The 17244-nt window shown below is 34.4% G+C and overlaps 1 protein-coding gene across 1 annotated transcript; it reads left to right on the plus strand.

The window, feature by feature from the left end:
- Nucleotides 1–16487: 16487 nt before the first annotated feature.
- LOC129884347 (uncharacterized) lies at nt 16488–17024 on the plus strand. The gene has a single exon (XM_055958664.1). The coding sequence runs from the start codon at nt 16488–16490 to the stop codon at nt 17022–17024; it is 537 nt and encodes a 178-aa protein (XP_055814639.1).
- Nucleotides 17025–17244: the final 220 nt, after the last annotated feature.

Below are 17244 nucleotides of genomic sequence, written 5' to 3' on the forward strand. Positions count from 1 at the left end.
GAGAGAGGAAAAGGTAAGAGAATTTTTGAATTTGAAACAGGGCTCTATGACTGTGCAGGAGTACAGTCTCAAATTCACATAACTGTCCCGCTATTCTCCGAAGATGGTTGTTGATATGAGGAGTACTCCTTTCAGTCTGTCTACTCCTGTTGGTGAGTCTGTCTTAGCTGAGAGGGTCTATAGGGATTGTACTGTGTCAATCTATCACAAGGATACCAGGCTGACTTAGTTGAGTTGGACATGATTGATTTTGATGTGATTCTTGGCATGCACTGGCTTTATGCCTATTATGCCTTTGTGGATTGTAAGACTCAGATTGTTAAGTTCAAATTCTCGAATAAGCCTATCTTAGAGTGAAAGGGTAGTCCTATTATGCCTAAGGGTAAATTTATTTTCTACCTTAGGGACAAAAAGTTAATCTTGAAAGGGTGTATCTATCATATCGTGTGAGTGAAAGATGATAGTGTGGAGTCTCCATCTTTTGAGTCAGTCTCAATTGTTAATGAGTTTCCTGAAGTATTTCCTGAGGATCTGCCTAGAGTCCCTCCCGATAGGGAGATTGACTTTGAAATTGATGTTATCTTGTATACTCAGCCTATTTCTATCCCATCTTATAGAATGGACCCTGATGAGTTGAAAGAATTAAAATAACAATTGAAAGATTTGTTAGATAATGGCTTCATTAGTCCTAGTGTTTCACCTTGGGGCATTCCTGTCCTCTTCGTGCGAAAGAAAGATGGGTCCCTTAGAATGTGCATTAATTGCCAACAACTGAACAAGGTCACCATAAAAAACATGTATCCTCTCCCCAGGATATATGATTTGTTTGACCAACTTCAGGATGCCACTTGTTTCTCAAAGATAGACATAAGATCAGGTTACCATCAATTGAAGGTGAGGGAGTGTGATATCTCAAAAAAAGCTCTTCGTAACCGTTATGGCCATTTTGAATTCTTGGTCATGTCCTTTGGGTTGACTAATACACTTACAACCTTTATGGATCTCATGAATCGGGTGTTTAAGCCATATCTTGACATGTCTTCATTGATGATGTTATAGTCTACTCCAACAATGAGGAAGAGCATGCCTATCACCTTAGAGTTGTCCTCCAGACTCTGAAAGACAAGGAATTATATGCAAAGTTCTCCAAATGTGAATTCTGGCTTGCATCAGTGGCTTTCCTAAGCCACATTATATTTGGAGATGGTATTCAAGTTGATACCCATAAATTTAAGGCAGTGAAGAATTACCGAAGACATATCCCCAACTAATATAAGAAGCTTCTTGGGTTTGGATGGCTATTACCAAAGTTTTATAGAGGAATTCTCATCCATATCATCACCATTGACTAAGCTGACTCAAAAGAAGGCTAAATTCCAATTGTCCGATGCTTGTGAGAAAAGTTTCCAGATATTAAAGACCAAACTGAACACCGCACCTATTTTGACTTTTCCCAATGGGATAAAGGATTTTGTAATCTATTATGATGCGTCAAGAGTTGGTGTGTGTTATGTGTTGATGCAGAGGGGGAAAGTGATATCTTATGCTGCGAGACAACTTAAGATTCAAGAGAGAAATTACCTAACTCACGACCTTGAGCTGGCAGCTGTGGTATTTGCTCTTATAATTTGGTGCCACTATTTGTATGGAGTGAATGTGGAGGTGTTCACGGACCACAAAAGCCTGCGATATGTATTCATCTAGAAGGAGCTCAACCTAAGGTAGAAGAGATGGCTAGAGTTGCTCAAGGAATATGATATGAGCATTCTCTACCACCCAAGTAAAGATAATATCATTGTTGATGCTCTTAGAAAGTTGTCTATGGGAAGTATTGTCCATGTTGAGAAGGAGAAGAAGGAGTTGGCTAAGGAGGTGCATAGACTTGCACGTTTGGGAGAACAACTTATTGACTCTAGTGAGGGTGGTGTCACTGTTCGGAATAGAGCGGAATCCTCATTAGTTGTTGAGGTGAAGGAAAAGTAAGGACAAGATCCTACCTTACCTCAGTTGAAGAAAGTTGTGCATAAACAGAAGGTGATGGTTTTATCCAAAGGGGGAGATGGTGTGTTGAAGCACCATAATAGATTGTGTGTCCCGAATGTTGATGATGTCATCGACTGGCAACAATGAATACTCAAGAAATGCCTTGGCGGTAGATCTAGAATTTTCTAAGAGGGTTTGAAAAAAATGTAGTATTTGATATTTGAACATAGAACCTCAAAGTGAATATTCAACCCCCTAAATCACTAAGTTAACCTCTAATCTTATATTCAAATATATAATGTAATTATTACTGAGAGGGTTTCACATGAACTCCCTCGTGACACCCTAGATCGATCCCTAGTGGCTTGGGGCAGTATATGACAACCTAAGTCCACTGATGACCTTAGGGGTCGTTTAGTTTGGATACAAGTTATACTGGGATAAGTTATGTTGAGATAAGTTATGCTGAAAGTAGTTTTTATTGTTTGTTTGGTTTGTCATATTCAAAACTATATTCATTGTATAATTTCTAAGAATAAGTTGTTTGTTTACAAAAATCTTTTTTTTTACATTTTCTTTGCAAGATTTAGTTATTCATTCTTAAAAATAAAATTTTCATCTTATTTAACTTAAATATTTTTGTGTACGCATTTGCATAATTGTGCCGTGTATTTTTAAAATTGAACTTTCATATTATTTAGCTTTAAATAAAATTTTCATCTTATTTAACTTAAAAATAAAACTTTCATCTTATTTTAGCATAAAAATAAAACTTCCATTTTAAGTTTATTAAAGTAAAAAAATATTATTAAAATTATGTACATTTTAAAGTTATCTACATTTTAACTGATATATAAAATATAATTTTTAAGTGAGTAATAAATTATTTAATTAAAAATATGTAATTTAGTAGTGAGGTGAACATTTTCAGAGAAATTAAAAATATAAATAAAATAAGAATTAGACAAATAAATTCAACTTGTAATATATTCATAAATAGAAATTGTATTTATAAGATATAATTTTTAATACAATTATATACTATTATCATAAAAATAATGATTAATTAACGTTGTAAATGTTATTATAAATATTATTAAAAATTATGTTAATATACATGAATGTAGCAGTGGTATATAAAAGAGAGTTGAATGGGGTATTTTTGTTATTTACAGACTTTATCCCAGGTTAAGTTATCTTAGGATTACTATTCAGGATTACTATTCCGTCTCCAAGGAGGGATAACTTATTTCAGTACTAATTGTTAATCCTGGGATAAATTATCCCAATCTTTACAATCAAACAAGGAATTAAAGGACACTCAAAATTTATATCTGGATTAGCTCATCTTATCCCTACACCAAACGATCCCTTAATGTCTTGCACTTGATTGCTCAAGGATATGGCATGCTCTCATTTTTTTAATGCAACTATTCCAAACGGATGATGGACAGTCCCTACTATCCTGACTGGGATTTCAAAGACAAATCAAATGATGGAAAGATGAATTGACAAGGCTAATCTCAGTGACCAAAATTCAATAGAATCTTTCGCCCTTGTTTTTCCAATTTCCCGGCTCTCACTTCTTGAGTTTTCTTTTCCCAACAACCATCTACAATATATGGCTTGAAAAAAACCATCGCAGATTTCATGATGCTAGAAGAAGTATTATTGATAGAACAAGAGATATTGTATTGCAGTAACATATAGCTAGACAGAAAATTGTAAATGGCACAGGCTACTAGACAGACTTAACAATTTTTCTTCTTAATCTTTTTGAGTTGGTCTAGTATCTTAACTGCTTTGTTAGGAAGTTTAGGGTTATAATATTTTTGTTAGATAGTCTAGAGGTAGATAATTTTGAGGATCTAGTTGTAGAGTCCAAAAGAACTAGACTTAAGAATATTTGCTTACTTGGTTGTATACAATTTTTCAATTTGACCAAAAAAAAAACGACAAGTTATTGGCCCTTTGAAATCTTTAGCTCACAATTTCAAGTCTTTAAAGTTATGTAATTTCAATACGTGCACATTCTAAAAGTAGGAGATCCTTTATGTCACGACCCGGATTAGGGCCTAGTCGTGACATGGGGATCGAAACCTCGAAGGGCTCCAACCAAACCTCTTGACATATCGTAAACATGCATAAGGTATAATAAAGCAGAAATAACATAAAAAGAAATCTCAAAGAAACATATGTCATAATGAGTATGAAACGTGACAACATAGACTTCAACATTTATGTCCAACAAGCCTCTATTAGTCAATGTGGGCGGGGGCTAAGACATGTCCCTAGCTCACCCTCAAAGTAACATAACAAAGTCAAACAAAAAAGTGAACTCATAATCTCGTCCTCAAATAGATGAGAACTCACCAATGATGGAGTAAAGCAACTCGATCTATCCACGTGGAGGATGGATGTGATCGTTGACCCCTACATTTTTATACAATACAAGACAATAAAATATGCGTTAGTATGTTCGAATGTACTAAGTATGTAGGTAATGCAATGCGTAATTAAAATCATATTTGCAATGACCACTTCAAATACCATGACAAAAGAAGTAGTAAAATCATAAATAGGCATAAGAAAGGTAAAAGCAATTTAAACCAAAAGAGTATTATATCAAAGTAAGGGCTAGAAGTAATCATGTAAAACATCATAAGGACCCCATACGAGCTATTACATGGAATCCGATGATCCCCAGATCAAGAAAGGGGGAGACTACTTGCCAAGGTAGACTCCATCCAATATTATCATCATTAAGTGACCTATGTGGATCCTCTAGCTAGGCCATATTGGCAAACCTACGATGGCAATGTAGTCTAAGGGACTAGAGGTTTCTACTAAGACTTAGGTCGATCCTCCACCTCAAAGTCCTCTCGGTGCTAAGTCAACATCCCATGGAATACATATCATAACATAATCATAAATCATACTTGTCCTAAATCATAAGTCTTTCATAATCATATTTGTCATAAATCATAAGTCTTTCATAATCATACTTCATAACTTGTAGATAGGAATAACTCATCATCATGTGATTCATATAATGTGGGTATAGGCCTTCCATCATTACGAATCATATAAAACATTATTAGGGTCTATTTTATTTGTGTCGCTTTCGTTATTTTCTTTCTCATATAGCTTAGAACTTCTTAGCCTTATCCGACCTATTTTTATGCTTTCATTATGCCTCAGGTCTTTCGTAAACAACCGTTCTACCTTGGTAGAAGTAAGGTCTGCGTACACTTTACCCTCCCCAGACCCCACATTGTGGGATTTCACTGGGTTGTTATTATTGTTGTTGTTGTTGTTGTATTATAAGGGTCTTAAGTCACCCTTATTCATAGAACTTACTAACATACTTGAAATTCATAATCATAGCTTATACATGAAATTATAGTAGAAACATGAATACATGATCAATTCACTTGGAAATCATGAAATTAACTTAAAAACACGAATGATCTATACTTAATATCAACTCATACATAATTCATGAAAATAACATCAATTGAAAGTACAATTGAATTACCCATAATCCATATCATGAACCCCAAAGATCAAAGTAGTAAAATTCATAGAAAAACTCTTCAATTTCATGCAATAACCATCAATTTATATTGAAATAGGATCATAATCATAATTAGAAATCATAATTCATGTAATTTAAAATAAAAATCATAAAACTCATAAAAATACACACTTTAATTGGTTGAAAAGGTAGGAAATTTATTGGGCTCCATGGGAGAAAGTACCCTAGGATCAAATACCCACATACCTTGAGTGAGAAGACCAAAGAAATTCAAAGAAACTTGGACTTTTGATGGAGAGCTTGAGAGAATTCCTTGGAGTTCTTCAATGGAGTATTTGGAGAGCCTTTGTAGAGAGGGGATTATTTGAATAGAAGAATTGTGGTAGAATGAATGAAAATTTAGACTTTAGGTTAGTTTGTAGAGTTTAATTAGGTCATAAAAATGCCCAGGTGCATTGCTAAAATAATAGGAAAAGACACAAATACCCTTAATTAAATCTGGCCGGAGGACCCTACGAATCGGGTTTATGATACGTCGAACGAGTGACGGATCGTAGCTACGAGTCGTCAACTTCCCCAACACTTTGCCAAATATTCAAAACATCAGGACCCATTCTACGACTAGACTCTACGACTCATCGAAACTTCTACGGGTCGTAAGGACCCCTCGTCCTGCAACTTTTTCTAAAACTCTAAAAACCTAAGTCTCTGAAGTTTCTCTACGAGTGCTTCCAAAGACTCGTAAACATTTCTACGACTCATTCAATTGAGTCGTAGAAAAAGTCCCGAGGCTTGAATTTTCCAAAATTGGACCACTGAACCTACGACTCAATTCTACGAGTCGTCATCATTTCTACGAGTCGTAATTTGACTCGTAGACTCATTTCCCAACTTAGCCAAAATTTTCATCCCTCAAAGTTACTCTATGAGTCCCTCCTACAATCCGTAGGAGTTCCTATGACTCGCAGGTCAATTCGTAGGAACTGACACAGGTCCTTAAATCTCAAATTTTCCCTCGTTTTGACTTTTCAACTTCTAGGATCTTACACTTTTTTATGTATTCTTAAAAAAGACACATGTTAAATAGATCATTTTTCGACACACTATTTAACACATAACATGGATTGAATACTAAGCTATTTAAATTCTAAGCTAATTTTAGGACCCTTATTTAAGATATAATCAAAATTTATAGAATTTTGTATGTTTCGTTTATTCAAAATCAGCTTCTGACTTGTGAGTCTAAGGTTGGCCTAGCCAAAACCCAACTTCAGACACATTTGAAATTGAAATCAATCCGAACTTCAAATGTTTATGTTTGAACTTCAAATATTTCATGCCTTCTTTTAGTGTAAAATATTAACGTTCGAAACTGAGAGAAGTTTAAGTACCCAGTCAGCATTCCCACCAATGTTTTTAAAATTTTCAACATCAGTCACTTAATTTAAATTCACTTTTCCTATTTGAAATTCAAAACCTGCTTCTTCAAGCTTGCAACAATGGAGATTTTAGATTGTGCGTTGATTTTCCTCACTCAAATAGTGTTCCAAACAAGATTTCAACTCCAACTAAGGATAAATTTCATAGAGGGTCATAACTATCACCTTTTTTTTCATCAAAGTCACTTAACTATATTTTCTAAAATAATAGTCACAAAACTTTCAGTCTACTAACACTAAAATCTAACTTTTGATGGGTAATACGTTTTTTTACTCTCTTTTAATTTTTAATCTAATAAATACAAACTCAACTACAAAGCAAAGACCTGACCCTATCCAACCCAAAACCTATATGCAAAAATTTAAATACCAAAGAAACTTTTTAAAAAAAATATTAAAGAAACAGAACCAACACTTTCCGAAAAAAATATGATAGTTCTCTCAAGCCAAAATGATTGCTTCGTCTTCATCTTCAAGGGACCTAATAAATATAACTTTCGATGGGTAATAATGGCTAAATGATTAAAACATCTAATTTATAATTGACGAGTTTGTAGGTTCAATTATTGAATGGACGGCAATGGTGGACATATTGATGAAATATAAGCTCTAGTGAAAGACAACGATGGTAAGTGAAGCGAGCTACATTGACCCTTCGGAGGGGAAGTCGAAACTCGTATAGCTTTTTTTGAATACATTTGACTTGATTCTAACTTGTAGAAAGATTCTTCGTCTTTTATTTTTAGTTTTAATTTTTTAATCAAACAAATACAAATCCAATCAAAATAAACCGACCCAACCCTACGTAATTTCCATATCCAGAAATTAAAATTTTAAGAGTGTGATTGATGAATTTGAAAATAAAAACAAGTTTCTTATTTTTTCCTGAGTTGACATTAATTTCATGTTTTAAATCTAAAAATTATGGAATCTCATTGATATGCTAATACGAGCTTTAGATTACCTTTTCTTGTAGTATTAACGAGGAATACATTTTGCAATGATACTGATTAAGTAACTTAATCATTGATCACACAAATGAAGTAGTAAATTATCAGTCCAACGTACATTCAGTAATAAGAGCTAAGCATTAAAATTACGGGTGTACATGGACCGGGTTGGTTCGGATTTTTTACAAACCAAATCAAACCATTTGTGTCGGGTTATTAAATCTATAAACCAAACCAAACCAATAAAAGTCAGGTTTTTCGATATCAATTTTTCTCGGGTTTTTTCAGTTTTTTCGGGTTTTTCATAGTATCTAATAAAAAGCACAGAGCAGTACTTCTTAAAAAGAGTTCTAGTACAAAATATCAACATATAAGATGGAGGCAGAACACTATTTGAAGTTTTAACTTTATAATATAACTTTATAAGATGGACTTTTTTTGTATATTATTTAGATGGGCTTCTCAAGTTCAAATCTAAATGTAAGAAAGAAAACAAAAATTATGAAAAATTTTAAAAATATATTTATAAATTATATTTTAATAAATATTTTTATGTATAACATAATTTAAAAGTAGTATATCTATAATCGGATCGGTTTGGGTTCGGTTTGACTTTTTTTAGTTAAAACCAAACCAACTCTATAAATTATAATGGCCGGGTTTTTTTTCCAAACACCAAACCAAGTCAAACCAAACCACTAGTCAGATTTTTTTTCCGATTTGATGCGGTTTATCGATCTGCCCGGTACAACCCTAATTAAAATTATCATCTCATTTTGAATTTGATAGACCTTTCAATATTATTTTGTGATTACCACGACCGTAGTGACTCTACGATACTATTATTAAATGAATAAACACTAAAATTGAGGCTCAAAGTCATATGTTCTCTATTTGAATTATAAAAAAAAAAGCCCAGTAAAATTCTACAAGTGGGATATAAGAAAAGTAGAATATACACTAATTTTATCCTTACCTTTGTAGGGATAAATAAACTATTTACAATAGACTGTTGACTTAAAAAAAGTGTAATCAAAGTCAAATAACAACAATAAAATAGTGAGGTAAACACAACAAATGAAGCAACAACTAGTAGTAAAGATGAAGAATAAGAAACTGTTGAGGGGAGGAAGCACCACAACTAAAGTTTGATATGATAAATTTTATGAAAATAAATTGGACACGAGAATTTTACGTGGAAACCCTTCTAACTGATAGAAGGGAAAAATCACAGGGTAGAAGGATCTCACTATTTAATATGGAGTACACAGCTCTCAAATACAAGGAGAAAACAACAATTAACACTTCTCTCTTGTAAAAGGAACAACTACTAAAGAGGACATTCAAGACTACAGTATTTATCTTGGTGTATAACTCTCTTTGTATTTTTACTCTCTCTTTCTGGGATAATATAAATGAGGGCAAGAGGCCCTCTATTTATAGGGAACAAAACGCATAAAAGAAACGCGTAAATATGTGTCAAGAAAGTTGGCAGTCTTTCTACGCGTTGCCACTTTCTTCTACACGTTTCTTTTCCTTTGTCAATAAAAGTAGGCGTTTCTTTTCCTTTTACTCTTTTTGACAAACGCGTACAGCAGCCTACCATTGTTGACTTTTCTTCCTCTATTTGTTTCTAGCATTTTCTAGCATTTCTCTCACATGAAGATTTAATTGAGAATTAATTAAGTCTTCACACCATCCTTTCTACCTAATTATTGCAATGTTACATTTCTGCTAGGTCAATAGAAGATCGACACCATATGAACTTGTTACTGTTGATCGACTTCGTAAACATATCTGTCAGGTTGTCATCAGTGTGAATTTTCTGAATATCCATACTGCCTTCTTCCACCTTCTCACGAACAAAGTGATACTGAACTCATATGTGCTTTGTCCTTGAATGAAATACTGGATTCTTTGCAAGATGTAAAGCGCTCTGACTGTCACAAAACAGAGCAATCTTCTCTTGTTTGTGCCCGAGCTCCTCCAGTAACATCTGCATCCAAATTGCCTCTTTGCTAGCTTGTGTAGCTGCTACATATTCTGCTTCCATCGTAGATGTAGCCACGATACCTTGCAGTTTTGAAACCCAGCTTACAGCTCCTCCAGCAAGAGTAAACACATAACTTGTGGTGGACTTACTTTTATCAAGATCACCTGCATAATCTGAATCAACATAACCTTTAACATTAAAGTCTGATCCTCCATAGCACATTGCAATATCTGAGGTACCCTTGATGTATCTTAGGATCCTCTTAACAGTATTCCAATGCTCTCTACCAAGATTAGCCATGTATCGACTAACCACTCCCACTGCTTGTGCAAGGTCTTGTACATACCATGGCGAACATTAAACTTCCCACTGCTGATGCATACGGTACTCGAGACATCTGCATCCTCTCTTCTTCATTGCTAGGACTCATACTTTAGGATAACTTGAAATTAATAGGAAGTGGGGTAGAAATTGACTTACAGTCTTGCATCTTGAAGCGTCTCAAGATTTTCTTCAAGTAGTTCTTTTGAGAAAGCCAAATCTTCCTATTATTTTTGTCTCGGTGAATTTGCATCCCTAGAATCTTGTTTGCTGGTCCCAAGTCCTTCATTTCAAACTCCCTAGCCAACTGTGCCTTTAAATTTATAAGAAGATCTTTGTTGGGGCCTGCTACCAACATGTCGTCAACATACAACAGCAAAATAACAAAATCTTCATCACCAAATCTCTTGTAATAAACACAAGGATATGAACTATGTCTGTTGTATCCAAGGCTTATAATGAAGGAATCAAATCTCTTATACCAGCATCTCGGCGCCTGTTTGAGACCATATAGAGATTTGTTCAACCTGCAAACCAAGTTCTTTTTTCCCTGTTCTTCAAAACCTTCTGGTTGGAGCATATAAATTTCTTCTTCAAGCTCTCCATGAAGAAATGCAGTTTTGACATCTAACTGGTCCAAGTACAAGTCAAATGTAGCACACATCGCCAGGACCACTCGAATTGTTGTGAGTCGAACCACCAGAGAAAATATCTCATTGAAGTCTATACCTTCTTTCTGAGTGAATTCTTTTACCACCAATCTTGCACGATACTTCTCCACTTGATCATTACCATTGCGTTTGATCTTGTAGACCCATTTGTTTCCAATGGCCTTCCTTCCTTGTGGTAATTGGACAAGATCCCATGTTTTATTTTTATGAAGAGCTTCAATTTCTTCTTGCATTGCTGCTACCCACAGATATGATTCTTGGTCTTTCATAGCCTCGTGAAAAGTTGAAGGCTCTCCATCTTCTGTTAGTAGACAGTATGCAATATTACTCTCCGTAGAATAATTTGAGTGCCAAGCTGGTTCTCTTCTCTCCCTAGTTGACCGTCGAACTTCTAGAGTTTCAATCTCAGCTTGCTCTTGTTCTTCGTGCTCTGGTGCTGCTTCAGAAGAAACTAGAACTTCTTCTATTTCTTCAACTTCAACTGTAGTAGTCTCTGATTTTTTTTTGAAGTGCTGCCTTCTTTTGCTTGTATCTTGTTTTCAACGAATACAACATCCCTGCTGATTACTACCTTGCGGGCTGTGGGATCCCACAAGCAATACCCCTGACTCCATTAGCATACCCTAAGAAAATACATTCCCTAGATTTTGGATCCAACTTCGATTTTTCTTGGGTGTTGTACATAACATAAGCATGACTTCTGGATATATGTAAGCGAGAATAATCAGCTGGTTTTCCTATCCACATCTCCATAGGTGTTTTCAGATCAATTGCAGTTGATGGTGACCGATTGATCACATAACAGACGGTTTTGACTACTTCTGCCCAGAATGGTTTTTCCAACCCTGTAGTTGCCAATATAACTCTTGTCCGTTCCAACAAGGTTCTGTTCATCCGCTCTGCTACTCCATTTTGTTGTAGAGTATATGCCACCGTGAACTGCCGTTTAATACCTTCTTGTTTACAGAAGTTATTAAATTCATCACCAGTGTATTCTCCTCCATTATCTGTCCTCAAACACTTGATCTTTTTCTCAGATTCAAGTTCCACCCGCGCTTTGAATTCTTTAAAAACTAGAAAAACATCTGCCTTTCTCTTGATTGGATACACCCAACTTTTCCTGGAGTAATTGTCGATGAATGACACGAAATATTTCGCTCCTCCTAGGGACTCCACCGGTGCTTGCCAGACATCAGAGTGGACCAGATCTAATATTTCCTTGCTTTTAGCAGAGGAACTGCTAAACTTCAGTCTATTTTGCTTACTGGTAACACAATGCTCACAAAAGGGTAGTGAAACCTTTTTGAGCCCTGGAAGAAGCTTTTGCTCAGCAAGAATCTTTAAACCTCATTCCGATATATGGCCAAGTTTACGATGCCATATCATCGTTGATTCTTCAAATGAACTTGCTGACGCGGTTGATGCTTCTCCTTCTTGGTGTGTTTCACCTTTAAGCACATATAGATTTGCAGCAAGTTTTTCCACTTTTATCACTACAAGCGCTCCTTTGGATATTTTCATGACTCCACCATGAGTCTTATATGAACATCCATTATCATCTAATTGTCCCAAAGACAATAGATTCTTCCTCAAGTCTTTTACATGTCGTACCTCCTGGATGGTGCGTATCGTGTCATCATATATTTTTATTTTGATGGACTCAATATCAATAACATCTAAAGCATAATCGTCTCCCATGAACACAGATCCTCCAGAGATAGGATTATATTGATGGAACCATTCTCTCTGGAAAGTCATGTGCCATGTTGCTCCTGTGTCCATGATTCAGACATCAATGAAACGTTTTCTGCCTTCATTATTTGATATTTCTTCACTACATAAAATATCACCATCATCCGAGGTGCATGCAATATTCTCTTGAGCATTTGATGGCTCAGGGTGTTTACTCTTTTTCTTGAACCGACAATCTTTCTTGAAGTGCGCTTTCTTGCCACAGTTGTAGCACTTGATATTCTTCTTACTTCTTGATTGAGATCTACCATGATTGTGACTCCCACTGGGGCCACATTCCGTTGGTCTTCCTCTCACCATCATCAAAGCTTCAGCTTGCTGTGAACTTGCTTGTCTGTCTTCCTTATTTTTGCGCCTATTTTCTTCTTCCAAGACAGCGGCTGCAATTTCATCGAAAACTAGACTGTCTGTATTGTTTGTCAGGTTGATGATGAGTTGATCATACGAGTCAGGTAGACTTTGAAGTAGAAGCTCTGCACATTCAGTCCCCTCTATTTTGCAACCCATTATTGTAAGTTGCGAAAACAGAATATTCAAAGTATTGATGTGTTCAGTAACTGACATGGACTCTGCCATTCGAAGAGTGTACAATCTTCTTTTTAAGAAGATTTTATTATGTAAAGACTTGGCCTCATACAACCCGTAAGAGTATCCCATATTTCCTTCGCCATCCGCTTTTCCGCCACACTAGACAACACTTGATCAGCTAGTGCCAAGTGTAGATCAGCAACTGCGTTGCTGTCTATGTCGTTCCACTTGTTGTCATCAACAAAGTCTGTGGCATGCCTTCAATTGCAGCTAACCAATTGTCTTTTCTCAATATCGCTTTTATTTTCATTTTTCACAATGAGAAATTAGTCTCATTGAATTTTTCAACGTCAAACTTTGTTGTACTCGACATTGTTATTTGCTTCACAACATTCTGGATCATTTTTGAATATTGTTGCGAACAATTGTGACAAACTGTACCATCACTGTTGGGGGGAGAACTAAAGTTTGATATGATAAATTTTATGAAAATAAATTGGACACGAGAATTTTACGTGGAAACTCTTCTAACTGATAGAAGAGAAAAATCACAGGGTAGAAGGATCTCACTATTTAATATGGAGTACACAGCTCTCAAATACAAGGAGAAAATAATAATTAACACTTCTCTCTTGTAAAAGGAACAACTACTAAAGAGGACATTCAAGACTACAGTATTTATCTTGGTGTATAACTCTCTTTGTATTTTTACTCTGTCTTTCTGGGATGATATAAATGAGGGCAAGAGGCCCTCTATTTATAGGGAACAAAACGCGTAAAAGAAACGCGTAAATATGTGTCAAGAAAGTTGGCAGCCTTTCTACGCGTTGCCACTTTCTTCTACACGTTTCTTTTCCTTTGTCAATAAAAGTAGGCGTTTCTTTTCTTTTTACTCTTTTTGACAAACGCGTACAACAGCCTACCATTGTTGACTTTTCTTCCTCTATTTATTTCTAGGATTTTCTAGCAGAAACAACCTGAATCTCTCTCTCTCTCTCTCTCTCTCTATATATATATATATATATATATATATATATATATATATATATAAAGCTGGATATAAACAATTTGATGTGGCACATCTTTATGGCCAGCATTTCTATTTATCTTTTATCTCCTATTTTGATATTTTATCTTTGTTTTCTATTTTTTTATTTTTATTTTTAAAAAGAAAAAAAAACTGAAAATATTTAAATGCATTACCCAATTAATCATGTTCCTTTAAAACTTCCGTCACTAATACACATTTAAGTAGATGGAAGATGAAAAGCCCAAAAACTTTTCACTTTCATAACTGCTTATAATATTTAGTCTATAAAATACAAATAAAAAATGAATGGTTGTAACCATCAACAATGGACTCTTTCACCTTTCCTGTTCTGATGATGATGATTATGATGAATATACGGATGTCAAATTTTGTTACTGAGATTTTTAACAAATTTCTAGGCCTTGTGATTTCTTTAAGAAAAGAGAAAGAAAAAAGTATCTCATAATCGATATGAAGACATTGATGTAAGGAGAAAGATCAACAAAAATTTATCTTCAAAATAAAAGATTTTTTGAAAGAATGTTAATTCCACCTATAAGGAGATATATATTGATAGAAAAAAAAAACCATTTTAGTTGAGAAATGTATAGAAAGAGTGATTAGTGTTTCAAAGGGTAAGAAGAATTATTTTTAAAAAAATTAATCTATTTATGAAATTCATATCAAATTAGGAGAGAAATAAGTATTCTACTAACTCCTTTCTTCTTTTATTTTGTCGTAATTTTTTTATTTCTCTTTAATTAAAGTTTCTATTATTTTTCCTTATTTATCTTTAATTAAGGTTTACTGCTAACCTTATTTCTTTCAATTTCTTTATTCTACTAATTCCTTTCTTCTTTTATTTTATCTTTTTTTGTTGCTGCTTTAATTAAAGTTTATTTATTTTTTTCTTATTTTTTTAATTAAAGTTTATATATATATATTAAAAATGAAAATTAAATTCTCTCTCTCTCTCTCTCTCTATATATATATATATATATCATTTCTTCTGCTAAAGATTTATATTTATATGTAATAATAATGCTAAAATAGAAAATGTGATATGACATGGTTTTTAGTCCAATTTTAATATTTAACTTTTTTTTGTATCATTTCTTCTACTAAAGATTTATATTTATATGTAATAATAATGCTAAAATAGAAAATGTGATGTGACATTCTTTTTAGTACAATTTTAATATTTATTTATTTTTATTAATTTTTAAAATATTTTTGCTTAAAATGATATCTCAAAAATAAAGTTACTCTTTCAAAAATATTTATGACTCTAATTTTATTTTATTTTGGATTTCTTTTTCTAATTTTAAAAGACTGAAAAACAAATTTAAAAATTTTATAAAATGTCAAAGATGACTATATTTGATTTCTGTCATCATCAATGCTGTTAATTTCTCTTACTTCTTTTCCTTAATCTCATCATTAATTATTTATAGTATTACCTTAAATTACTTTTTTTCCTTTCTTTGTTCTTTTTATTTTATTTTATTTGTTTATTTCTATGAACTAATCATTATGATTTAATAACAAATGCAAAAAAATTACAGAATTTGATTTGCCTTTTTTAATTTTAATTTTTACATCATTTCTGTTCCTAAAAGATCTCTCTCTCTCTCTCTCTCTCTCTCTCTCTCTCTCTCTCTCTCTCTCTCTCTCTCTCTCTCTCTCTCTCTCTCTCTCTCTCTCTCTCTTTCTCTCATATATATATAAAGCTAAAAATTCCATCATTGATATTTCTTTGTTATTTTCTTTTATATGTTTCTTAAACTAATTGCACAAAAAATAAAGTTACTCTATCGAATTTTGAAAATAATTATTTATATTCATTACTCAATTAAAAGGGCAACGTACTGTGTTATGAACACAAATAATAATGTGGAAGACAACGTGGCAGCCATGGTGGACAAGAATACTACTCAGCCTAGAAGGAGCAAGGGCGTGACAATTCCCTCTGAAAGGTTGGCAGATTTCATTGTCAAACGTGGATGACAGAAACGTGAATAGCAAGTGGAGCAAGGAAAAGTGTAATGAGTGAAAGTTTGTTATAAGTAGCAGGGAGTAGGCATAGTAAGAGCAGACTATTTTTATGTGAAGTTGTCTATCTTCTCATCCCTTACCTTCTTCTGTTTCTCATCTCTTCTTCTTATTTGTTCTTTCATATCAGTTGTTAACCTCTTGTAATTTCTTTTAGTGATTGCAATACTAGTGTTTCCCTTGGTTATTATTGAGTATATTACATTGGTGCTTTCATCTAGAGGTTTCTCATGGAGGACCAAAGACTCAAGGCTCTCGTCAATGAATCAATTAAAGAGGTGAAAGAGTCCTTTTCCAAGGATATTGCAGATATTCGCCATATGTTACTGGAGGTTTCCGAAAAGCTCGTTTCGGCAAGATCTCAAACTCGAGATCCAACAATGGATGTTGCTCGTCCTCATCACGGGAAAGACACTCCTGAAGTTCCCACACTCCGTCATAGGCCGGCTCCGGTGGAACTAGGACGATTTTGTGGTGAAAATCCGGAGGCGTGGATCTTCCAAGCTGAACGCTACTTTGATTTTTACGGAATCGCAGAAACGCACAAGCTAACCTTAGCATCTTTTTATCTCGACGGTGAAGCTCTGGAGTGGTACCGATGGTTATTCAGGAACAAACAATTAGTAGGATGGGATCATTTTGCTGAGAAGGCACGAATATTTTTCAAGAAAAAGGGGCTTGAATCAGCAGAGGGACGTTTGGCAAAGCTCCAACAGGTGACTACCGTATCTGAATTTCAAGGGAGGTTTGAGGCAATTGCAAATTAAACCACCGATGTCTCTAATGGGTTAATGGTACGGTTGTTTATTTCTGGGCTAAGGGAAGATATTAAAAATTCAGTTATTGCTCGTGAGCCCAAATGCTATGAAGATGTGCTTAAGCAAGCCCATATCCAGGAGCGACGTATCCAAGCAGAAAAAGGGTCGTTCCGACCCGCTCTAGCAAACAGAGGACCCCCTCTCTTACCCAATCCAATCTCAGCACCAC

The sequence above is a fragment of the Solanum dulcamara genome, chromosome 4, assembly GCF_947179165.1.
Source record: "Solanum dulcamara chromosome 4, daSolDulc1.2, whole genome shotgun sequence".
Classification (NCBI taxonomy): Eukaryota; Viridiplantae; Streptophyta; class Magnoliopsida; order Solanales; family Solanaceae; genus Solanum; species Solanum dulcamara.